Genomic DNA, 26,230 nt, shown 5'->3' with positions numbered 1-26,230 from the left:
TAGTCCGAGTAATGATGGTCTTTGTGGAAAAAACAAACTAAGTTAAACCACATTAATAGTGAGCTAATTAAGTACATTTTATGTCTATTTACATGAAACAGCCTCTCACAAGAAAAAATAACAGTTAAGCCAAAACACAGTTTCTTTATGTGACCTGCTATGTAACAGAATAAAAATGTAGAATTTTGGACAGACCTCTGAGCAGTGCACATATGCTCAGTTTGCTTTTTAAATGAATACATTAGAGGAAATGCTTTACTTCATATATGGAGGCAAACATTACTGTTAACATGCTTACGTGGTACATTCTGCATTTTTTGTATTCAGTTGGTTTTTTTTAGAGCTACGGGGAGAGATTAAGCTCCTTAAAACTTCAAAATATGGCCATTCTTAGGCCAAACAGGGCACAGCTACAAGAGATATTTACTGTGGAGTTGACTAATTAGCTCCATAGTAAACATCTGTCTACATGTGCAGCCCTATGAGAGTGCAGGAAATTAATAAACTCCACAGCAGGATAGTACATGTATTTACAAGTACTATCCTGCTGTGGAGTGTTTTTTATTTCGCAGCAGTGCATGTGTAGATGCCAACCTGGCTGGCTGGGGCATGAGGATACGTCAGTGCAAGTGCTGTTTGGTGGCTAACCCCACACTGGAGCACCCTCGTGCCACAGCCAGACCCTCTGCAGCACATGGAGCTAGGTCAGAGCAGCCCTGAGCTGACAGGCTGACCCCCACCAGATCCCCTGCCAGCCAGGGCTGCTCTGACTTGGTTCAACATGCTGTGGTCCCAGATACACATTCAAACAGTGTGCCTGGGAGTAATAAACTCTGGTGTGATATGCACTGGAGTTTATTGCTTAATATTAACGACAGGCGTAGACACACACCTGGCATGTCCTTAACTCTTGAGGATTAATTTGGCGCTGACAAAAAATGGAGTATGTGACAAAGAAATCTAGGACTTGAGACCTCTGTCTAGTGTGTGTGCATTAGGATTAGAAGAATGCTTTCAGTTACAAGCTTTGCATATGGATTGGTCTGTATTGTACACAAGTGGTTTTCTGAAAACTTTCCAAGGTAGAAACAGTCAAGAGTCTGACCTGAGACATTGGTGATAAGTTACCAATTGTGAAAGCTGCATGTATACAAAAAAACTTAGCAAAGAGCTGGGCTAATGGGAGGGGGCCTTTGCTTAGCTTTGGCTTCTTGGTTTTTACTCTCATGAACAATGGGTATCATCCAGAATTGGAGAATAGGATGGTATTTGAAGTGTCAAAGGTAGTAGCTGGCTTGCTAGGGAAGTCAGCTGTAAGATAGCTGCTCAGCAGCCTGCAGAAAGCAATACCAGGCAATATAGCGCTAATATTTAAGAAAGGGGAAAAGAATGATCCAGGTAACTACAGACCAGTCAGCCTCACCTCAGTCCCTGGAAAAATCATGGAGCAGATCCTCAAGGAATCCATTTCTAAGCACTTGGAGAAGAAGGTGATTAGGAACAGTCAGCATGGATTCACCAAGGGCAAGTCATGCCCGACTACCCTGATGGCCTTCTGTCACGAGGTGACTGGCTCTGTGGATGTAGGGAGACCGGTGGATGTGGTGTACCTTTTGATGCAGTCTCCCACAACATTCTCACAGGCAAGCTAAGGAAATACGGGCTGGATGAATGATGGATAGAAAACTGGCTGGAGCATCAGGCTCACAGGGTAGTAATCAATGGCTCAATGTCTAGTTGACAGCCAGTGTCAAGTGGAGTACCTCAGGGGTCAGTCCTGGGGCCGGTTTTGTTCAGTGTCTTCATCAACAACCTGGAAGAGGGGATGGAGTGCCCCTTCAGCAAGTTTGCAGATGACACCAAGCTAGGAGGAGCAGTAGATATGCTGGAGGGTAGGGCTAGGATTCAGAGTGACTTAGACAAATGGAAGGATTGGGCCAATAGAAATCTCACGAGGTTCAACAAAGGCAAGTGTAAAGTCCTGCACTTGGGACGGAACAGTCCCATGCACCAGTACAGGCTGGGGGCTGACTGGCTGGGCAGTAGCTCTGCAGAAAAGGACCTAGGGGTTACATAGACAATAAGCTGAATATGAGCCAGCAGTGTGCCCTTGTTGCCAAGAAGGCTAATGGCATACTGGGCTGCATTGGTAGGTTTGTTGCCAGCAGGTCAAGGGAAGCGACTCTTCCCCTCTATTCAACACTGATGAGGCCACATCTGGAGTCCTGTGTTCAGTTTTGCGCCCCCCCCCCCCCCCCACACACACACTTTAGAAAGGATATGGACAAGTTGGAGAGTCCAGCAGAGGGCAATAAAAACACTGAGGGGACTGGGGAACATGACTTCTGGAGGAGAGACTGAAGGAACTAGGCTTATTTAGTCTAGAGAAGAGGAGACTGAGAAGGGATTTAATAGCAGCCTTCAACTACCTGAAGGGGGTTTGAAAGAAGATAGAGCTAGAGTGCTAGACTGTTTTCAGTGGTGGCATTTGCAAGAACAAGGAACAACAGTCTCAAATTGCAGCAAGGGAAGTTTAGGTTAGATAATTAAGAAGAATTTTCCTCATGAGGAGAGTAATAAAACACTGGAACAGGTTACCCAGAGAGGTGGTGGACTCTCCATCCTTGGAGGTTTTCAAGACCCAGGTAGACATCCTTGGCTGGGATAATCTAGTGGAGGATGGCCCTGTCTGAGCAGGGGGTTAGACTAGATGACATCCTGAGGTCCTTTCCAACCTTAATTTTCTATGATTCAAAATTGCTGAATTTGAACTGGACAAGATTGAGAAATCTTGTTCATAAGAGAGCCATAGGCCTGCCACTCTAGGGAGACTTGGGGTTGCTTAAAGCACACATGACTCCTGGATACAATTTCTGATGCTAATTAACATAAAGTCCCAGCTTGTGTAAGATGAAATGTGGGAGGTACCAGTAGCATCCTGTCAAGGAGAGGTTGTCTTTTGCTTTTTTGTACCTGTGTTCCTCCTTCACCACTTTCTTGATCATAGAAGTACCTGCCACACACATTTTTCTGACTTCATTGCCTGGCATTTGCTTTCATGTCAACTATTTATACTTTCTGTACTTGTTTTTTTTTGGTTGTTCTAGCTGTTAGGTTTAAGACAGACATGTAAAACATGTTCTTATAGGGAGATGATGATTGCTATTTGCATGTGGTCTAATCTAGATCCTGTTGAAATCAGTGAAAAGATTGTATCCAATGAGGTTGTGAATGATGAATGTTGCATCAGGTCTACACATATAGGGACAGATGCACAAGAATAGATCCTTCCACTGTAGTTTAGAACTTGCATGTTGTAATAGTTTTTTCTTTGATGTTATGGAGGTGAGAGGGAATATTTTCCATTCAGGCAAGGTAGGATGGAGTTCTAATTGCAACAGTTATTTTTCCCCTACATTAATGACAAAATGTTTTGAAAAAGAAGAAAGGAGTCTTAGTGCATCTTAGGAAGACAGATAAGTATATATTTATTTTTCTTGCTTTAGGCCAGAAACACTTCTATCAAAAATGTGATGTCTTCTTTTCTACCAAATAGAACTGTGAACGCCACCAGTTGCGCAAACATGGAGTTGCCAACTGTTCTCTGAGAAGAAACAGGCTTATTTCCCAGCCCTAAAGAAGGGGCTGGTGGATCTCATGATAGCACAGGTAGTTCTTTTTCAGGTTGTTCAGAAAACTAAGGCAACTTTTGTTAATTTGATTAGAGACTGCAGAGAAAACAAAGCTAATTCATTGCTGAATGACACAAGACACAAGTTTTTTTCCAAGAGTAGAATAGGGTTTAATCAGAAGAGGACAAGGTGATAGAAACAAGGATTATTGCAATTACTTGGTTTTTCTGCATATTCTAAATAGGATAGACAGATCTAAGAGGGAAGCCCAGCAGATGGTTGTATGAGTCTCCTGCCTGAACACTGTTCAGTATGCTGCTGTTTGTAGTTTGCACGATTGAGCCTTTGTTGTAAAGTACGTATGCACTTCAAAGAGAGACTTCTTGAATCAGGAGTGGTTTGAGTAGGTTTTCATAGAAGATTTGTTGAAGTAGTTAATTTAAAAGCAGCAGAAGGGACATGGCTTTGATTATAAGAGTAATGAAAGTTACAAATCAGCCCCATTACACTGAAACCTAGTTTAACCAATGAGCACATCAGTATGCCTCAGATCATTCTCATTTTTCTGAAGTCCCCTTTACATGAGGATTTCCAGGGTTTGTGAAGCCTTGGTTTGATAAAGTGGGGTTGTACTGTAATGAAAGAGATCAGAATATGAATCCCTTTCTAAATGGAGGAGTATAGATCTAAGTACTAGTATGGCATGATAGGAACATGCCATAACGTGATGTTGATCTTGCCTGTCGTGATGGGGCTAAGTTGTATTTTATAACCATGTTTACAGCCCTTACCTTACACGGCTGTAGCCCATGTGGGTATTTTGGGTGTAATATGACTTAATCTTGATTATACAGGCAAACCGTACTTATAACATAAAGCCTCCTTGATCTTTTTATAATGTGACGCTGATGGAATAAAACTCTGCAGAAGGGATCTGAAAGTTCATATATTCTGTCCTGGCAATTGAATTAAAAAAATACAACTTGAGGTTTTTACACCTGGTTATAACCAGAGGCTTCTAACACAGTTTGGCTAGCCAGGGTCATGTAAACCAAAGTGTTTTAAGTGACATTCAGAAGACCATTGAGGTAGCTTAGGTCTCTGTCTAGATGACATAAAGTTGTTTTTATGTTGTTTGTATCAGTTCATGCTAGTTACTCTAAGACATGGGTGTCAAACTCACTTGGCCCTGTGAGCTGAATGAATGGCATGGAGTGGGTCTGCGAGCCAAATCTGGCCCATGGACCCTCTCCCTTCCCCCCCAGCATACCTGATCTGGCAGCTGCACCAACCAGTCTGGGACCTGCACTGTGTGCAGTGCAGATCCCCAGGGTAGCTGGAACTGGTGTTGTGTGGACCACGGTTTTGCCAGAGCAGCAGCCATACTGTTGTGGTGGTTGTCCCAGCTGCACTGCACCACATTAAGTGCCTGCCCCAGCAGCTCCAGAACTACGCTGCACATGGTGTCTGCTCCAGCGAGTCCGGGATGCATGCTGCATATGGTGCCTGTGAGCACTGCGTGCAGTACAGGTGCCTTATTGACAGATCCCAGGAACCGTGTGGCCCATGTCCCAAAGCAGGTGCTGCCTGCGGCACAGGGCAGTTGCTGTGGCTGCTGCATGCAGCACAGCTTGCAGTCTGGTCTGAGTGCCAGGTAGGCAGTTCTGGCTACTCCAGGGTCTGTATCAGACCAACTGGAGCAGCTGCCAGATTGGGTCTCCTTTCACTGTCCAAGAGAAACAAACAGCATCAAATGATGGAAGTAAATACAATTTTAAATAGATTTCCAGTTTGCACTTAAGCTAGCTGTGAGACTGGGATGTTTTCTGTTTGTTTGTTATAAAAGGAGCATGAATAGCCTAGTGTGGTTAATGGGGGATCTAGGAAGACTTTGCAATTGTCATGAATTATCATAGAAAGGTGGATCTCATTAGCCAGTGACTGCTAGTACAAGTTTCATCATGCAGTGAAAGGAAAGGGAAGAGGAGATGTTTGGGTTGTGGCTGAGCTACAGTTATGATCCAAGGCAGGGGTAGACAAAATGTGGCCTGTGGGCTGGATGTGGCCCACCAGGCCACTCTGTCCAGCCCGTGGGGCCCCTAAAAAATTTAGAAAATTTATATTTATCTGCCCCTGGCTGCCTGTCATGCGGCCCTCAATGGCTTGCCAAAACTCAGTAAGCAGCCCTCTGGCCAAAATAATTGTCCACCCCGGATCTAAGACAAAGCGGTAAGGTTTAAGGTGAGATACAAAGCCAGGAAATGGTGTTTGAAAAGCTGTGCAATTCAGTAGGGAGATTTTAAAGACTAGGGTGGCAACTTTTATAGCAGATATGGGTGGAGAGGGAGTCTGTGAAAGTCACAGGGCACATGTATATTTCTGCTTCATGAAGCAAGAGAAAGTGGTCTATCCACAGCATTTAGAAATAAAGAATAAATGCACCATATAGATGAAGAAAACCACAGCGGTGCAGGTGAGAAGTGGCAAAGTCAAACTTAGGCATAGTGCACTAAAAATGAAGCCCAGTACCCAGAGAGAGGAAATACACAGAGGTAAAATGTGGAAGAGTACAGTGAAACACCTGGATCCATTGTGTCAAAGCAACTTTATTTTCCTCTTCGTTTTTTCCCAGTGCTAGTCTCCCAGTTGATGCAGGGGAGGTGTGGATCTGGGACTGAGAGGTCCCTCTTGTGAGGAAGTTGGGAATTACTACCATGAGTAACTAGGCAAATATTTATAAAGCAACTATTTAAAAACAAATCTTGCCAAACAGCGTTTTGCAAAATTCATCAGTGCTTAGACATCCCCACCTCTGTGATCAGTCCTGACATTACTCAGGCCTTGACTAGACAAGATAATTTTAGTGTTGCAGCAATGGTATAAGCCCTCCCTTCCTTCCCCCCCATTCAGATGCTGAGTTCCATTTTTTAAGTGTACTCTGTGGCCTCCATCTCAAGTTGGCTAATAGGATTTCTCATGGGAATAATGGCTGTTCATGTGACCAGAGACCAAGCAAGAGCAGAATTTGTGTCAGAGGAGGAGCAAGGTGGTGGCTTCTGGTTTTTGTTGTGTTTGTTTTTTTACCAGTTGTGTAGTGTAGCATAGTATATTTAATATTTTTTTTAGAATTAGGCATTTCTTGTGTGCCTTCTAAATGAATGATTTAGTTTTATTTGAATTAATTGCACTTTTCCTTTTTATGCTTTTGAAATTTTTTGATAGTTGGAGAGGTTTTAAGATTCTAATGGAACCCCTCAAATGTGAGCTCTCTATTTCTAACGTGCATGAATCCTATTAAAAGCAGCTGGGCATAATAGGGAGATTAGCAGTATAATTTCAGAAAATAAGGGAAGAATCGCTTCAAAGCTTGTATTAAATTAACTTAGTTTGCTGCAACATGGAACTAGAAACTATGCTTTGTGCGTCCAATTAAAAAAGAAAACACAAAATATACTAGAACGATGCCATCTAGTGGATGCTGCTTACACCATAAAAGAAAAGTTGCTGTCTTGTGTATGGTATTAGTTGAGTACCATAGAAGTTAATCAGTGGTGGTTGTTACTGTAGCTGGAGTATTAGAATAGAACATCTAGTTTTTACTGCTGGTAGCATCACGTATTGTTCCTTCGGTGTTAATTTTACTCTTTTGTCCACTCCAGTTTTGAGAAGTCTTTGTGACGGGTTTCTGTTTATTTTGGGACTGACTATACCAGCATTTTCTGGTATCAACCACTAACTTTTAACCTCTTGTTTTTTGTACAACAGTGATTCCTCTTTTCATTTGTTAATATGCACACCCCCTTTTTTCATTTTCATCATCCAAAAAAGTCCTCATTTTGACTGAAACGTTCCATTTTCAGATGCTCTCAGAAGATTATGATTATAGTAATGAAAAAAACAGATTACACCACCGTTTTTAGTTGAGAGTGAAAACATATTGTAACATAACAAAAAATGTTTAAGTAATATGTCTCAATTGGGCAGAAGCAGCTGAACTCTAGAACATGGTGTGCAAATAGATCTCAATAAAAGCAAATTTTCTTTCTTAAGCGTTAAATAAAGGGGTTTGGTTTTAAATGTTACAAATGTGTAGCAATGTCCTTTATGCAAGAGAGAGAAGTCCTTAAAGTTGCAAGATTCACAGTCCTTGAGATGTATTACATTGGGTGGTGCCTCCTGGGAAGTGCATATTTTTGGAGATAGCGATTAAGAGGCAGTAAATAGGTTTTGTTCACTTGCTGCATATTCACTATCTTCCTCTTCCTTTGTTCAGCTTTTCAACCTTGTTTTCTCTCTCTGGGGTTGTCTGAAGGTACCATCATTGGTTTACATGTTGCACAGAACCAGCATTAGGGCTGGTATTGTGGTTAAGTAGTGCATCGACTTTCTGGTGCCACCTCTGAAATTGTGGAGGAATATCTGAAGTAGGCCTGCCTGCTTCATTTTAGATGGTGAAAGGGAGTTACATTACACTAGTCCTTCTTTCCACTCTAGCTGTGGCTGATTGAAATTTTGATTGTGTGGTGGGTTTTGTGAGGGGTTTTATTTTTCTTTTGGTCTGTGTTAAGTGGATACCAGATTAGAGATGGTCCCTGTCCTCAAGAACTAACACAGTGATTCTCAATCTTGATCCTTTCAGGGGTGATGCAGGGTGGGCCGCACAACGGTAGCACTGTTTGGTTTACACACGATTCACAGGATAAACCCAGAGATTTCAAATAGAAAGCCATAGTTGCAGTCTTTCTGAGCTTTTGCAACAACAACAAAAAATCTGATCTATTATTTTTCTCTAGTAAAAAAAAAAAAAAAGAAAATGAAGAGCTGGTATTTTCCAAGGAGTGACTCAGATTTATTGAGGGGTGCCTCCAGTCAGTGTGGCGGTACTTTCAGTCTAAAAATGCTGAGAACCGCTGTACTAACATTTGTTAATATTATATATTGAAGATAGGCCTTGGGTTGCCAAAAAACGCATGCTTGTTCATGGGGGAACAATGCCTTTTATCTGATTAGAAAGGGCTTTACAAACATGAGTAAATGAATGATGGAAAGAGAGAAAAAGACACAAAATCTTTGCTCCACTCATCACCCCTTCAAGTCTGTTGTACCAAGTGGCAATTTAAGAAACATAGTGAATTTAGGACGTTTGTCTTGGGAACTGTAATGACAGCCTTCAGGTGAATTGGATTGCTTCTTGGGTGTTTCTCATTCAGGCTCAGAAGGCTCGGCCAAGACCCTCTACCAGTTTAGGCCTTGTTTATATGATACTGCTGTCTACGCTAAACAGAATTTGCCTTTTGTCACCAAAAGTTTGTGTGCTCTCCACACACATGCTCTACACTGACAAAACCCAGCCTTTCTGTCAGCTAAATAAAGCCATCTCTTCAAATTACACTAGCACTCAGCCCACGTATATACTGCGTGTGTGTATTCACCAGCAAAATGTCAATGTGGGTGGACTCCAGAGAGATACAGCAATGGTACTGGTGGTGTATGGTGTGTTCTGGTAATTCAGCTCTTCAGTTGGGGATGCACAGCACGAGTAAAATTAGTCAGGTGTGCCTGTGCTCAAGTGGCAAGCCAGTGTCAGCCACAAAGGTGCTACAATTTCGGGGGGCCAACCTACTGTTGCAGTCACCGAATAAATTAATTTGAAAAGGATGAAAGCACGTGTTGGAGAGAAGAAGCCTTGTGACCTCTGTGCTCCAATGAAGGAGCTTTTGCGTTAGGTGTAAATTGACTGTCATGAGGGAAATGCTAGCCATGTTTCCCATAGCCAAAAACCCCAGTGGAGGACAGTCAAGGGCTGCTGTTCAAGATTGCCTACGGCTGAACAGGGTTGGAGTCTCACCTATTTCCAGTTATTCGGGTTTTGTGCAGAAAAGGTGGGGTCTTTGCCAGCTGGGAAGCCAACCCCGAGGGGTATAGCTGATCATCTGGGGACCCAGAAGCGCCGTTGTGTGACTTGCAGGAGTTTTCATAATGGACCGGTGAAATTGTTCCTAAAAATACAGTGCTGGTCCAGCTCAGCTGTTGAAAAATGAATTGCTCCAGTCTCTCTCATAACATGTTCCTTACTTTGCTTTTATGTTTAAAACTGTGACTGGACTCAGTCTTGGAACTGCAAATTTGCCTAGCTTGATCAGCTGTTTACTCACGCTTACAAGGTCTTCCCCGTTGTAAGGGGATGGGGGGGGGCCACTTACCGTAGGACCCTGATCCCCGGATGTCCCCTGGAGAGGAGGGGTACGCGTTGGACCGTCCCGCTTCGCCGCTCTTGCCTGCCACGACTTGATGGAAATATGGGGGTTCACCCTTGCCGGGAAGCTGGCGGTCCACATGGGGTACAGTACCTCCAAGGTCCAGGGGTCCTGAGGGCTCCTCCTCCCGTACACCCTCGCCCGGTCCTCCGGGTGGGGAGCCTCCGTTAGGGCTCCCTTGTCTTCGTCCTAGCTCCGCAGTGGGAGGGTACCCCCCCACTGCTGGGCCCTCACCAGGAGTCCTATCAGCACCTAGTCTCCCTGGTGCTGATCGCTCCACTCGTCCTGGGGCGTCTCTACCTCAGGGTCTCACTCTCTTGACCCGGGGGAACTACAACTCTGCCCCCCCTGCCCGCGGGTCTTCCCCGCGGCCAAGCGGCCCGCAGCCGCCGGAGGAGGGTCCCTCCAACCCAGCCTCCCTTCCCGGCTTCCTCCGGTGCAACGGCCACCGGTCCCTTTTATACCTCTGTCTCTTCGGGGCCTGCTGCGCCCCCTGGCTCCGCCGCCTCCGGCCTTGCTGGCTGGTGCTGTGCCGCTCCTGGCTTCGTGGCGGCCGGCCTCACTGCCGCCGGTCCTTGCCGCCCGGCTCCCGGCTTTACCGCACCCGGCCCAGCTGCCTCTGGACCTCCGGCTCCCGGCTTCGCCGCCGCCGGCTCCCCGGCTCCTGGCCTCGCCGCTGCCGGCTCCCGCCGCGTGGCACGTGGTGCGGCTGTACCTGCCTCCGCCGCTCCCGGCCTCGCCGCTCCCGGCTCCGCAGCTCCCGGCTCCGCGGCTCTCGGCCTCTCAGCTCCCGACTCCGCGACAGGCTCCCGCCGGAGCCTCCGTCCTCCCCTGCTCAGGGTAGGCGGTTCCTTTTTATCTCCCCTTGCCGGTCCCGCGTTGGCGCAGTTCCAGTTCTGGGAAACCTTAAGTTCCCTGCCCGGCTTCCGGGCCCGGACCCGGAAGCGGGGTGGAACTCCGGGATTCCCCGCTCGGGCCGGGCCCCTCAGGGTCCTGGCCCCCTCACACCCATCAACTACCCATGCTTGTAAGGTGACTCCTTTAAATATAATCTACTCACCCTTGGGATTAGTTGTCCTGTATTTAAGACTTTGATCATGGGCTCATCATCCCCACCCTGCCCTTGACCCAAGAGACATGGGGTGTGGAGTGGGGAGGATGAAGGGGTAAAGAAAGAAACAAAACATTCAAATAGATCAGAGTTTGGGTAGGAAACGAACTGAAATGTGGAAAACACATAAAAAAGAAAGTAGTGGAAGGCAATGCTAAAAATGAAGGTGTCAAGATAAAGGAAGAAAAGTAGAGCTGAGGGGGAAAAAAGGAAGGAGGCTCAGTAAATTACCTTGTGTCCCTGTGTTCACATGTATAGGTTAACTGCAGTATGGCTGGGTGGGTATTTTTTCCAACCAAAATGGAACATTTCAGGGTCCAGCCCCTTTTGGAGACTACTTCTTTCTGGGGTTCTCTAGTTTCATGTCCCTGGTGCTCTCTTTTGCCCCTGCTGTTTCTTCAGGGAATAGGTATCAAATGCATAGTAATATACTTTACTGTGTTTGTTGTCTTTCTGCATGGGCTGTGCCGAGTTCGTGAAATGCTGTTGCTGATCTACACCTGCCTCCTGGTCTCCCCAGTGCTTCCCTTTTCCCCGCCTCCTTCCCCAGCTGTGGTGCCCTTGCACGCTCTTTGGTTCTGTGTTGCCTCATCCTGTCATTCTTTGGTTCCTTGTCCTGTTCCCTACCCCATTCCTGGGACTCGCGTACCTTTCTGTTTCTTGCTGGGCCCTCATGTGATGACTAACAAGGCCGCCACCTTTCCTGGGGACGGTGTGGCTTCAAGCCATTGGAAACATTGAAGACAGCAGCCATCTTGCAGAGGGTCTGTCTGTGGTGTCCATCCCACTGTCACTATTGGGATGTGGCATCGATCTTAGGCCACTTTCTGTCCTCATGCTCCTTCAAAATCATTTTATAGAGAAGCCCTCTCCCTTCTGATTTTCTTAGAGATTGTAGTAACCATAGCCTGTAGTCAAGAACCTGCTTCACTCCTTCCTTACTGTTGTTACTCTCAGCCATATCTGTTATCCATTATGTGGTTCATGGCCATAGTTGGAGCTCTTTTCTTGAGGACAGGTCCTCAGCAAAATAGGCCATGTTACATTAAAAAAACATATGTCAGGATGAGTGTGGGAGGGGGTAAAATGGACACGACATAGTCTTTGCTGCTGTGGAACTTGTGAGCGCAGTGATCTTTGAACTACCGTATCAAAAACTAGAAGTCATGGTTAGACTTACTTTTAGCCACATTTTCAAAATGTGTCAGTTAAAAAGGATCCAGGTACCAGCGCTTCTGCTGCATTATGGCTTGTGCCCATTCTGACTCAGAGTCTACATTGTGGCGTCTCCCAACTCTAACCCTCGCTCTAATGAACAGCTGTTAGAACTGGCTGGGAAGGTTTTTTGGTCCGGTGTTCCTATAGCTTGAACACGTAATTCCATGGGACACTCCGTTGCTATGGCCTTTTCCATGAATGCTGTTTCTAATATGTATCATATTTTGCAGTGTTTGTTAGAATGATTGTGTGTAGCATGTCAGTCTGATTTTTACATGATGATGCCCTACTGTCTTTTGTTGCATCTTTGCCTTACGCTTAAAATGCACATTGTATAATGTGTGTGCCAACAGTATGCTTGAAATACAGCTTTATCAGGAACTTCCAGGTGAGCTTTGTTTTCAGGGCTTCCCACGTCCTTCACCATAACATGCAAAAATGTGGTTCAGTCCTCTGTTTTCATAGGCAAAGTGTTGGGGAGGATGTGAACCCTACTGAAAACTTTAATGTCCCTTTGTATAACCCAAGTTTTGCAAACCAGCTTGTTAGGATTAAAAGGTGAGCTTTCATCTTGTTAACAAGATCATCGTTCTGCACCCATCCTCCAAAAAGTGACTTGAGGATAATTCTCTATGAAGTATACAGAATTATTGGAAATGCTTCCTAGCTTGGATGTTTCTTTAACTGCTGTTTTCTTTTCATGAGGGATGGGGTGTTATAAAAACATGTTTCAAGCTATCAGATGCTCAATAACTATCATATTGTTCCCTTTGATTACTCTCTTTCCCCATGAGAGAAGCCTCCGATAATCTGGGTAGTCCTGAGTCAAAGGTACTTGTGCTGCATGCATCAGTCAGAAAAGAATCTAGACAGTCTAATTAGAGTTTTTACATCTCTATAGTTACTAAGCAGCTATTAGGCTTGCAAACAACTTAAACAGTGGATTTCATGTTTATGCTGCTAGGATGGGTAGAGGTCTTCTCAAAATGCTAAATGTGTGCTAAACATGAAAGGTGACACTTTGAATAAATACATATAGCTGGGGCTATATCTGTATGGCAAAAAAAAAAAAAAGGACTGAAATGAGGTTGGCTGCAGATCCAATTATGTACTTTGCCTACCTTGAGTCCTGAAATCCTAACTAAAAAGGGGCATGGTAGGTTTCATTCCATGCATCTGTCTCCACTTTGGCATCTAAATCATCTGGTTTATTTACCATTGTGTATATATACACCATCTTTATTGGATTTTAGAAGCTGTATCTCTATATCTCTTTGTTTTCCCATAAAGAAATGGAGGCATTTATTACAAAACATGTTACAAGCAATGTCAAGAATGTGACACAAGCTGATAATGGCTCACTGTAGTTGAGCCTGACAGTTCATCCTGTTTTGTCTAGTTTTTGCAGAGGCTGAAGATCAGTAAGCGATATGGTAGGTTTCAGCATTTAGCTTTTTGACAAGTGATGCTGTAATAAATTACTTGTTCATCAAGGGGCACTTCATCCTGCACTGTCACAGACTTCTGTCACCTGTGTACATTTATATGACTGAGGCTTTTTATTTGGAATGGTTGGAACTTGGAATGGTTTTTTTTTGTTAGCTTGTTAATAACCTTTAACAATTAATTGCATTTTTATCATTTTTATCTCCATTTGGCAAATGGGCTTCAGTAGATGGAAACTGATTTCATAGTCTATGCTTAGAATCATATATGTAACATTTTTCTGTTTCATATTTGTTTGGTACTGTTGCCTTTACAGCAGTTTTGAACTTCCTCTTCTTTGGTACCTCATTGTAATGTGTTCTGCACTGAAAGTGGTTATATTGTGATTCAGTAAATCCGAGGGCCAAGAATTTAGTAGACTTCTAGGCCATGCCAGATGAGCATGACCGTACAGTATGTGGCACTGTGGACTTGTCTGCAATGCCACACACCACACATTCAGATGTTCCCCGCATTGCTACTTTGCAGCACAGCGGGTTTTTTTTTTTTAACCTCAGAAGGTCCTGGGGTGAAAAAAAAGCCACATGGAAAAAAAGTTGGGCAGTTCACATGGTGGCAGTGCACACTGCCCAAAACCAGAGCCTGGCCTACTGGAGCCACGCTCTGGCTACCAGCCAGATCCCCAGCTGCAGGAGCACTGCCGTGGCTGCAGCTTCTCCAGCCCACAAACCCCAGTTGAGGCTGCTTAGGCCAGCACAGTTGCTGCTGGTCTCAGCTTCCCCTGCCCCACCCAGGGTAACCTGCCATGTGCCAGAGTGTGAGTGGCACAGGCATTCCCTGGGGACAGGCAGCAGTAGCGCAAGGTGTGGTGTTGCTACTTGTCCCCGGGGAACCAATGTCTGCGCTTGTCTGGACGTGGACCTAGTAGCTATTCCACCCTGCTAAAATGTCTGAAAAACAGTTCAAATGAAATCTGGATGGGTCCTCCATTTCACTGTTGGTTTTTTTTCCTCCTTTTTATGACTCAGTCTGAAAGCTAAGATGAAAGTGTGTTACAAGAGTATATGCAGTAGGGATTTTCACAGACTTAAGGTGCAGTAGAATTGCAGTTCACCACCTGAGTCCGCTTAGACTCTGATGTCTCTATTCTGTTCTCTCTTCTCAGTTACATAATTACTGGCTTTGGCTGTAAAGAAGTAAATGTGCATGTGGAAGTATTAAGAGTGATGCTGATCAATCAATATATAGCCTTGAGATGGTGTGTGGATGGTTCTGAGTATGTGAAAGGTATCCAACTGAAAATTTCCCCCTCTGTGCTTACAGACAACCAGTTGGACCTGGAGACTTTAGCTGCAGCAAATGAGGTGCTGGACCTGACCTCCTGTGAGAGAGATCAACCAGAGGAAGAAACAGAGCTACCAGAAAATGAATGCAGTCCCAAAGAGGAGCAAAAGTCTGACTCATCCCCAGGAGAAGAGGGTGCACAGGAAAAATCAGATGAGTATGAAGAGGGACCGGAGGAAGACTCTGTAAGTAACAAAAGCCTCGATCTCAATTTTGCCAGCAAGCTGATGGACTTTAAACTGGCAGAGAATGACCAGAGTGCAGGCAGCAGCTCTCAGACTGAAAAGAAACATGCCTGTGATGTTTGTGGAAAATCCTTCAAGTTCGCTGGCACTCTTGGCCGGCACAAAAAAGCTCATACTCATGAGGATCGAAAGGATGAAAAGAGCAGTGAGGATGAAAGCAGAAGTGTTCAAGATGAAGCCGGAGTTCCCCCAGGACTGGACTCTGCTCTTGACCAGGAAGAGCCCCCGATGGACTTAAAGGTGGTAGAATCTCCAGTGGACTGTGAGGTACCAGCAAAGGAAAATGAAGAGAGTGAAAGCGTCTCTGAGGGAGAGAGCGCAGGGAGAAAGTCCACTGAGAAGAGTGATGATGACAAAAAACCAAAGACGGATGGGGCTAAGAGTACCATAAAAGCAGACAAAAGGAAGAAAGTCTGTACCGTGTGCAACAAGCGGTTTTGGTCTTTGCAAGACTTGACACGACACATGAGGTCTCATACAGGTAAGAGGAGAACAATGAGACGGAACAAAACCAGTGGAAGTTGCTACATAAAATAAATAGGGGAAGGGGAATGGCATGGTAAACGGTCAAAATCACTCGCATCCATGGAGAACTCAACAGAATAGTGAAATACATAGTTTATTTTATAATTTTGTATATTTTTAGAGAAAATTGGAAACTACTTACCTTCATTTTTATGCGTTCTTTCCAATTACATGTTGCAGAACTTGCAAGTGTGGGAAGGGCAGGGAGACTACTGAACAGGCTTTCTTTTATGTCCAGTTATTTCTCTTGTCTTTGTGGTTCTGCACTGTTCCCATATTTTGATGCACGCTGGAGTGCTACAACATTGTCCATGGAATTTGCTGCCTCTGCGTGGGGATTGGAAAGAGGAGTCTCTGGGCAGAGCAGGTGGAGCACAATTAATACAAGTGTACCTGTAATGATTTAGTTCTGGAGTTAGTTGTCATGGATTGCGGGAGGTCCTGTTTATACAATTAAATTTTGGGGGTGTGCAAAGTGGACCCTATTCAATTTGGATTTGGATTCGGCCCAAATCGGGGACAGTGATTTGATTCTTTGAGTTGGGTCTCTTGTCTGTGATTCTGTTTGGCTGAATCCAAATCTGAAGATACGATGCTGATTTGGAGAATTGGTGACTCAGCCATAGACACAGCTTTAAATGTTTTTTCTGCATACCTGAAGGTACCAGGTAGGGCTCGTGAACGCTGTGATGCTGGGGCGGGTGGGCTGGTGGAGCGTCCCACAGGAGTATGGGGGGGCCTTCCATATGCTCAGTGGCGAACTCAGAAGTGGACTGGAAGTACTCCTCCCTACCCCCCCACAGCTTGGTGATTGGCTGCGGCGGGACCCTGGGTGGCCCCCCAGACCCAGGAAGCACCAGTGGCCGAGCCAGAGGGGCGTGGGGGAGGGGGAGCCCAGCGCACTCTTCAGCAGACCAGGAAGTGGACCAGAAGTACTTCTGGTCTAGTTCCAGGTCTGCTGCTGAGCGCGCTGGGGAGCCCCCCGCACTCCTGTGGGACTCTCCATCTGGCCCAGCATTGCAGCATTCACGAGCCCCTGCTACCTAGAGGTATGTAGAAAAAACATTGAAAGCTGTGTCTGTCCAAATCGCTGAACCTTTCCAAATCTCTCCGAATCAATTTGGAGGGTTCCAATTCGATTTGGATTCGGAGATTCATCCACTGAATCGGGCCTGAACTCCACCGAATCAAATCAGGGATCAAAGCTTCGCACTGCCCTGTTAAATATCATTCAGCTTTGCCTTGGAAGGGGTTATTAAATGACACTTTTATTTGGATGAAGACACAAGCTCACAGATGCATTGCTTATTCATTTTCTTCAAAACCATTGAATCCAAAGGTGCTGCATTTATTAGGGAGCTGAAGAGACATCAGGGAGAGGGATACTTTCTCTATGCTTGTTTTGGGATTGCTTTTCCTTAAGTTACATATTTTGTGATTTAAGCTTGGATATTTATGGTAAGATGAAGCTTCACTGAAGTATCCATGTTAAGACGCTTTTAAAAGTGTATGGGTCTAATTAGTGGCCTGCCTGAAAGAATAAAGACCATATTAGCCTCCAGAACCACTAAACAAATTTCTGATGAACGGTTTAAGATACCAGCAAATTTCAAGTAGCTTGATTGATTGATTGATTTTTTAACAAAATGCTGAGGGCACCACAAATCTGCCTGAAGTCAGTCTGAATGCAGCACCTTTGAAATCTAGGCTACCTCCTGTAGCATACATATGGAAGTAAACTTAGTTTTCTATTCTGAAAATATTTAACTGCTAGTAAATGCAAATTTGATTTCTTTCTTGTCCTTATTTTTTGTACATCACAAAGTCAACACAAAATATGACATGACTATAGTCAGGAAAGGATTTGGGGGGCTTCTGAAATCTAAAATAACATACTCTGAGCCAAACGAGAGACCCCGTTGTGCCCTTGGGGGATGAGCTCTTTCACATATCTTGTGCCATATGGTTTTAATATTGTCATTGTTCCTTGAGCTTTGCCAGTCTTGTGAACCGGATCTTTCTTCCTTTCCCCTCCCCCTTCTTGATTTAACTTGAGGCATTCATTTCTTGATCCAGTTTTAATTTTCCTATAGCAATTTTGAATAGAAATCTGTGCTAATGCCTTATGCTTTCTTCAGCTGCATTAAATGGCAATAGTTGTGCTACCACTTGCTTCTCTAAAACTGTTTTTAATCACCTCCATCTTCTCTCTCAAATGAGGGCTCTTCTTGAGTATTGCACATTTTTCCTTTTGATTGCTATGATAGTGCTGTATGAGATGATTTCTGTTTTTTCAGAAGTTTTGTTGTTGTTTGGTTTCATTTTTTTTCTTTTTGTAAAGATACCCTTAATTTTAAAAGATTACGGTCAGAGTAGCAAGAATGTTTGGGGACTGAGGTGCAGGGTAGAGCAATGAAAACCTGTACAAAATGGAGGGTCATTTGCGGATCTGTGTTTTCATCTCTAGCCTATCTGTCTCCCAGTGCAGAATGTACCCAAGTTTATTACTGTATTGTTTACTCTAAGTCTGGTGCAAGCCATTGCTTTGAGCAGTTTAAACATAAGGCTAGTACCTATCCTTGCATTCTTTAAAAAAGAAAAGTCCAGAAATTATGATTTTGGTGGGATTTTGCTGTGATTTGATATCTTGATTCCCCTGATCGTGGATTCACAGATGCAGGGTGAGCAGTGACCAAAATGTAGATACAGGGTTATATTCTAGGAAGAGAGCCCATCTCAGTAACAGTAGGGCCCCTTTTCACCGTTCTGCCAGTTAATAAGATCTTAAAGTTTGTATACATCAAATGAAATTTAAAATCATTTCAAGGTTTTTTTCCTTTCCTTTTTTTTTTTTTTTTTTTTTTTTACACTCCCAGAATAAATGGAGCTTTAGTGTAAGTGAGAATTCAGCTCCAAGCAGTTGCTTTGTCATGTGTGTATTTGCACCAGATGATATCTTGGTGAAACTGAATTTTTAAGCCATTTGAGGAGGACATGCAAGACTAAATAATGCTGAAAGCAGTATAGTATTTCAGGTTCTTCAAGGCAGTAGGTCAGTACTAAGGTTTAAGTATCTTTACATTGTATTAACCTTTTTATGAATTACTTTGTACCTGGGAAAGCATTTAAATATTTTGTATATAGGGAGATATTCTTGGAACCAAGCAAGCCACTTGCTCATATGCTGCGTACAGTGCCTGCAGCTTGTTCCTGAGTTTAATCCAGGAGTGGCCAACCCATGGTACATGTGGCACAAATGTAGTCTGTGTGTGGCACGTGATGGATCAAGGGGGAGCAGAGAACACAGGAACATTTTGGGCAGGGAGCAGAAAGTCAAGCAGCAGATCAGGAGGAAGGGGATTGGAGTGGTACTCAAGGAGGGTGTGGGGCTTACCTTGTGGCATGCCTGCCAAAAAGGTTGGCCAACACTTCCTAGTTCCTGAGAACAGGGAGATATGAGAACTGCAACTAGGCCTGGTTGGAAAAAGTTGAAGACATTCTCCATGCCCCCAGAAAACTTGCAGTTTTGCCTCTAAATCACACCTCCTCTGTAAGCGGATTAAAACACGCGCACACAGTTTTTGCAAAAATGGACAAAGAAAAAACATCTTAAATCTTTCTTGGAAAATATTTTGTCAGCTGTCATGATAGCTGTCTAATAGTGGAGTTATTCGTGGTCTGATTAAAACCCAGAAGCTTAGGCCTGCTATTTGTACATTGAAGCAGTGACCCTCTTTGTGCCTCACAAAACATCAAGTTCTGTCACAGAGTCCACTTCAAGCAGGTTTCCTCTTTATTTCCTGTAGTAATATGTGGGTGAAAAATTCACTCTTCCACCATGACTGGGAAAGAAATGTTTTCTCGATTCCTGTTTGGCTTTGTCATTTTGGTCTGCCTGTGGTAACGGGGCACATCTTCCTCATTCCACTTACAGAAAAGCTGTGAACGAAAGGGTATGGACGCTGTGGATTTACCCTGCTCTGTGAATAGTAACATATTACTAATACATCTACCCAAATGATGGTATAAACTTAGGGTACACAACCCCTGGCCTGCAGGTCAGATCCAGCCACCCAGTGCCTTATCTAGCCTGCAGGGGGCACCATGGACTGTGGCCCTGTGTACTAGTTGGGGCACACAATACTCCTGGGCTGGATCCTGGCTCTCAGGAGTGGTGAAGGGCCCCTGGAGCCCAATCCCCATGTGTAGAACCAGGCAGAGGTGGCATAGGGCCCCCATGGCCTGATCCCCGCATACAGGGTCTGGTCTGACTTGCGGACCAGCCCCACACCCCTCATCCGGTTCATGGAGCAAAAAGGTTTACTGATGTAAGCAAATCACTGTGAAGCAGATGACTTTACAGTCTCCAGCAGTTTTTGGGATGCCTAAATACTTACCAGTGAAGTAACAGTTATAGAGGAGTAGTAGGCAGCCTGACATGTGGAAAAGAATCCTGCATTTAACTTTGGATTAAACTAAACACAAGAAAATGTATGAGAGTGCTAAAAATCTGACAGTGTCAGGACCAATTTGCATATGGAGGGGTGCTTGCAGACTTTCTCTTAGCAGCACATGCAAAAAGGCATGTAACTGAGACCCACAAAGTAATATTATCCACTCACAATCATTCTAGCCTACCAGAGACTTGCTGGGAGATGGAATTTGCAATATTCTTTATGCACTATTCCTTGGTTAATTATCCTGTGCACTTTGGCATATATATATTACACTGCTTTGCCACGCTGTCTTTTTCATAATACAAAATGACACCAGACATCTACAAATCCTTAACCTTTATCTGTATTTTCTCATCTCTGCCCCAGCAATATCTGTATTTACTGGCACATGATAAACCAAACCAAAATCAGAGCTGTGTCAGTAAGGCAACTATGGCTGATGTGGCTCCTGAATTTCTGCTATTCAGAACAGTTGCACGCCTGAAAAAGAGAAAAGGAAATGAATGTGTCAACTTGCAATTCAATTTCGGTCTTAATTCTGTCCTAGGGGAGAGACCATACAAGTGTCAGACCTGTGAACGGACCTTCACTCTGAAACACAGCCTGGTTCGTCACCAGCGCATACACCAGAAGATCAAGAATGCCAGGAACCATGGCAAGGAGAGTGACAAAGAAGAAAGCCAGTCTCGGTGTGAAGATGACAGTGAGAATGAGTCTAGCCATAGTGGCACTAACCCCATCTCAGAAAATGAGTGCGACTCCGTTGCAGGCCTTGGTAACCCTTCATCTGTCACTAGAAGCCGAAAAGAAAGTCAGGCCAATGCAGCAAAGGAGTCTCTTTGCAAAGAGGAGAGAACCAGTGGACGAATAACCAGCACTTGCCTTGCAGAGTCCAGCAAGAATGCACAGAAACAGATCCCGAAAGATCAGGAATCACGGGGGAACTCTGATCACGAGAGACCTTCGGGTTTCATTCAGGACTTGCTGGAGATGCACAATAAAAAATCTCCCATGAATCACATTCTTGCCTCTGCAGACAGTGCACCTCAGCTTTTGGGAGTTGAATGACTTGCTATGAAATTGGACCTATCCCAGCACACAAACTAAAGCCAGCAGAGCAAGTTTTTTTGGAGTGGTTTGTAAGAGTGCCCTTCAAATGTGGGAGAGTTATGGCAGACTGGAGTCTGTGCCATATGCCTTTCAGTATAATAATGCAAGAGACTACAGTATATACTGATTTGAGTGCCTTACTACTTTATTAGATCTTTTGGTATGATAGAATTTTTTCAAAAATGATTTTTTAATATTTTAATGAATTATTTGGAGAGGACCCTTTTCATTTAAGCATTAATATTACCTTTTGTATTGGTGTGTGTGAACTTGTTCCTGTATATCTGTGAGAGTCGCTGTGTTTTGTTCTCTGAGCTGGAAATGGGGGCAGTGGGTGGGGAAGCCCTTGGATACTGCAGCCAATAACTGGAAGAAAATTATGTGAATTTCATACAAATTAATCAGAGGAAATATAGATGAGACATTGAGATCTTTTTTTCCCCCTCACTTGATGTTCTTGCATTTGCCACATGGTGGAGCATTAATCCAGTTCCAGATATTAATGACAGGGCAGCTGAAGGTGTTCAAAGTGGTTCAAGCCAAAAGCAGGAAACAGTTTCAATCTCATACTTGTTTCCACTTTTCAGCATTAAAAATGGTATTCTAGTAACTAGGGTTGGTTTTTTTCCCCTGGCCATTGTGGACTGAGTATACAGAGAAGAGTTACATAGCAACTTAACCTATGGAAATTACGCACCCGCTGTTATATATGTTTGATTTGCTTCGGTATATTATTATTATTTTATTGTTATTTTATAAATTCATCAGTTTGCTCGTCTCTGCAGTCAGCAGAAACCAATGGGCAATATTTGCCCACGGAGATCTACAGTGCAGCTTGGAAGCCCCATTTAAATGTTTTTGACTCAAGTTTTCACCAGCTCCTCTCTCACGTTGCAGCTCTTTTACTGTACTTCAAATGAAACCCTTCCTCTGACTGGAGCATCCAATGGAGGCCAGCAAGTTATCATCCAAAATGTGCAGGGGAACATCTCACTAGTGGTGGGTGGGTGGGTGTGTGTGTGTCTGTCTGTGTGTGTGCGTGTGTATGAGAGTGAGAGAAAAATGGAGAGAGAACGAAGGGAAGGAGAGCATGTGAGGGAAGGGGGTTGTGAAAAAACCTTCCAAGTGCATGAGATAGGCACTGCAAATACCATATGAATTTTGTGGAGATCGCATCAGTGATGACATTTGTTACTAAAAAGCAAAGTCATTCAGTCTTCCAGTCAAAAGAAAACAAGAAAGAAATGCGAGCTGTACCGTGATCTTGCTTGCCGTCATGTTCTAAAGCAAGAAAATACTACTGGTAATAAAGCTACAAATATATGTTAAAAATGAAATTAAAATCAATTACATAATTAAAAAAAAAAAACCCCAAACTTTTTCTTCCTGAGATTTTGGGGTTGATGCTTGAAGACTAAGGCATGTGTCTAAATTTCATATCAGTAAACTAACCCCCTTGAAATGCTGAGCGTTGGAATTTCTCCGCAGGCCTCCGTGTTGCCAGCCACTGGTGATACTCCAACCACCAGGATTTAAGGGGTTACGCCAAATGTCTCCTACTGTAGCTGTGCATTTTTAGGGATGCTCAGCGTTTTGTTGTTGTTCTTGTTGTTTTTATTGCCTCTGGGACAGACAGAGCCATAGTATTGCCGGAGCATCACTGTGCTGTTCCACCCTGTCAGCCTGTTCTCTCACACTGTGATCCTCCCTTCCCCTGCAAAACCGCTTTGTCCTACTTTCATTAGACAAGGAAGATGTGGGCCTCAAATCCCTATCATAGCTAATATATATGTCTCTCTCTCTCCCTCTCTCTCTGACTTCCCCCACATTTCTAGAGACTGAAATCCAACTGCCCAGAACTCAAAGGAAGAAAAAATGTTGTTGAATAATGTTCTTGCAAATAGAATAAGAAAAAAATGGTTGAGGTATATATGATTTTATTTTATTTTTTTTTTCAACTAGGGATGTTTGGACCAGTTTTGAAACAAAATTACTCCAGATAAATAAAATATCAGAAGCAGTGATTCATTTAAAACTCTACCCAGGTGCATCCTATTTAGTTAAAACCAGTTCACACATCCCTTAGTTTTTATTATATTATAATTATAATAATAATAATTATTATTATTTTGGGTATTTTGGTTTTTTGTTGTTTGTTGGTTTTTTGTTTTTTTTTGGTTTGGTTTGGTTTTTTTGCAACTCTCCACACTAAACTGCGCAATATTGTGGGGGAGAAGCCATTACTAAACTATATGCTGCAGAACAATGTAGCAAGTAATCAATTCCCAGCAGCCTGCCGGGACATCTGCTAGCAATAATCACTATTGATTTAAAGCTTTATTTAGCCTTTATCTATATCCTAGTAGAGTATAAGGTCTTGCCACATTTTAATGACATTTTTATTAGTTGAGTTTGACTGAGAATTTTTGTTGTTGTTGTTGTTGTTTTTTTCCCCCCAATATTAAACTGTGAAATTTATAACATGTTTAAACTATGGGTGAATCTTATGCTTAGTTTGCATGTTCAGCTAATTTGTCTCTATACATTTTTTTTTTTGGTTTAGATCTTTTTATTTTCCTCTCTCAGGGCTTTTACAAAAATGGATCTTCTGAAATTCTTGTCTGAGTTGCAATGGACTTAACATTTGAGAAAGTTCAATCACTACATTAAGCACTTGACTGTGAAAGAGCAAAAAGAAAAAGGAAAAAAAAATCTGGGTTTGTGGCTATTCTGAAGTAGCTTTTGGGGCTATGGGACAGTCTGATTCCATTTTCAGAACGATTCATAATCTTCTCTCTCCTTCTGTGTATGTCTCTTTTCTCTACCCCTCTCTATTCAAGAAGGAAGTTTAATTCTAGTGATTTCAGCCCATGCAGGAAACAATAATAAATGTGTAGAATTCATATTTTTCTAAAGGGAACTTAAACTGCTGCTACAAGTTGTGTACAAGACTGGTTTATGCCACATGAACAGAGAATCACACATTTGTTTTTGGTACTTTTATTCCTCTTTTTATTCAGTTGTACAGTACTTCCAAATTCAAAATAAAAGTAAAGCTGTTCTGTATCAAACCATCTAAGCAATAAAATGTTATATTTAAAAATTATAGGTTACAAAATGGACATGGCTCTTCTTGTGCGTTTCTTGTAACTTGCTTTGAAACCATAGATTGAGGGATAATGCGCAAAGCAGCTTGACATAGTCAGAGGGTTTTACTGTTTCTGTTGGCCTGAGCTTGAATTAGTGGGCCAAAAGCTTGTGAAAACTTCGTTCTCTTTGTGAGCAGGCTAACCAGAGTCTTAGGAAGCAGTGGATTTGGGGTTTGAAATTTCAGCTACAAGATGGGAGAAATGTAAGCGAAGGTCTTTACCAGCTTTAGTTTGAAGTTCTCTGTCCATTGTAAACAGCAAACTCATGGTCATACAAGACATGGCCTTCTCAAGGTATTGTGCTGTGTGAAGAAGTATTGATGGCTTTCTTTAAGTGGATTAGGTGTGCTCTGGCAGTTGCAATCATGGCTGAGTTGTCCAGCAGGGAATTTTGTGTAGCTGTGAAATGTTCTGGATGAAATCACATTCTATTGGCAAATGCCTAGGTGCATAGTACTGTATTTAAGTTTGTCCGTTTAACATGGTCTTGCAATTTGCATTTTATGTGCTTCCTTGAAGAATGCCTCCCACAAAATAGTGACAGGCAGACAGCCATGTGGGCTGAGCATTGGCTGCTTGATGGCAGGAACTGTGAAGAGCTGGGGAATCTCCTTCCTTTCAGCTCTTCTCCCTGGAGGTGACTGTACCTCTACTAGAACAGTGAACCAAATTAAGAGATGAGGCCCAAGGGAGTCTGAGCTGCTTCATTGCACACAATCTTTCAGTCTTTCACATGCATATATTGTAGACGCTAGCATGTCATTTATATTTCCTTATGTCATATTTTGAATTTGGCCTAGTTGCGTCCCTCAGCCAGACATTTCCTTGTTCCAGCTGTGCAGCAACCAAACAGTACCTGTTAATCGACAGCTGTCTACTAATACCAACTTACTTTATTCCTGCTCACCATTAGATTGCTGCTACTGCAGTTGTTTCCCAAAGACCATGGGCAAGGTTAGCAACAGGTTGGGAGAAGAGTAGGGTTTACTGGTGTAAACTTCACTTGCCAGAGTTGCTGCTACTTCACTGCTCTGCTCCCTGAGGTGCATGCTTTCAATGTTGAATGAAGCCTTGTAGTTTGTAGTTTGCCTCTGCTGACATGCTGTGTTTAATCAAACCTCCCACAGAGCCCCCATTTCCAGAATAGATGAGCAGGACCCCTTAGTCACAGAGGACCAAGTGTTTTTGTGCATCAAGTTTGCAGAGGACTGAATCTCCACATCCACAGAACAGGGAGCTGTACAGAGGGTTAGGAAGGAACAAGCATCCTCCTCCTCTGGTGTTATAGGCCTAAGTCCAGCGTGTATCAAGGGGAGCTGTACTTCAAGGTACAGGAGTGTCCATCACAGAATGAAAAAGAATTGAGTGTCATGGCAGTCTGATAATAAAATGAGCACTCTAGAAATCCTGTAAGGATAAAGGGATAAAAGTATTTGTCACTACTTGCTTAGTCACATAATAGCCGATTTGAAGTTGTGCGTGTGGGTGGCACAGGGAGAGCAGTATGGTTGTGCACAGGCTAAAGGTGAGGAAAAAAATGCTACACCAGTGACAGTACCATATATCTAAAACCAGAAGTCTTTTATTCTGAGGAGAGAGGGTGAGAAACTAGATGGTCTCCTTATATATCAATGGAAGCATAAATGATGGAAGAGTGCTTTGAAGAGCAGAAGGTTGGGAAGGAAAGGCAATAGGAACAAAGCTGGGGGGATGCCATCCCCACTCAAGAGGGTAGT

General features: G+C 43.5%; 1 protein-coding gene across 7 annotated transcripts in view; it reads left to right on the top strand.

The window, feature by feature from the left end:
• The window catches only part of RREB1 (ras responsive element binding protein 1), a 144,880-nt gene extending 120,429 nt beyond the window's left edge, over positions 1-24,451 (top strand). For all 7 annotated transcript variants that reach the window (XM_090039330.1, XM_090039329.1, XM_090039326.1 and 4 more), the window contains 2 exons: positions 14,988-15,734; positions 20,783-24,451. In XM_090039330.1, coding sequence (XP_089895456.1) covers positions 14,988-15,734; positions 20,783-21,303 — 1,268 coding nt within the window. In that variant the 3' untranslated portion in view covers positions 21,304-24,451. The remainder of the gene's footprint in view (positions 1-14,987; positions 15,735-20,782) is intronic.
• The last annotated feature ends 1,779 nt before the right edge of the window (positions 24,452-26,230 follow it).

Source organism: Crocodylus siamensis, chromosome 3, assembly GCF_052110815.1.
Source record: "Crocodylus siamensis isolate JL-2025a chromosome 3, ASM5211081v1, whole genome shotgun sequence".
In the NCBI taxonomy this organism is placed as follows: Eukaryota; Metazoa; Chordata; order Crocodylia; family Crocodylidae; genus Crocodylus; species Crocodylus siamensis.
This window is presented reverse-complemented; position numbering and strand designations above follow the sequence as displayed.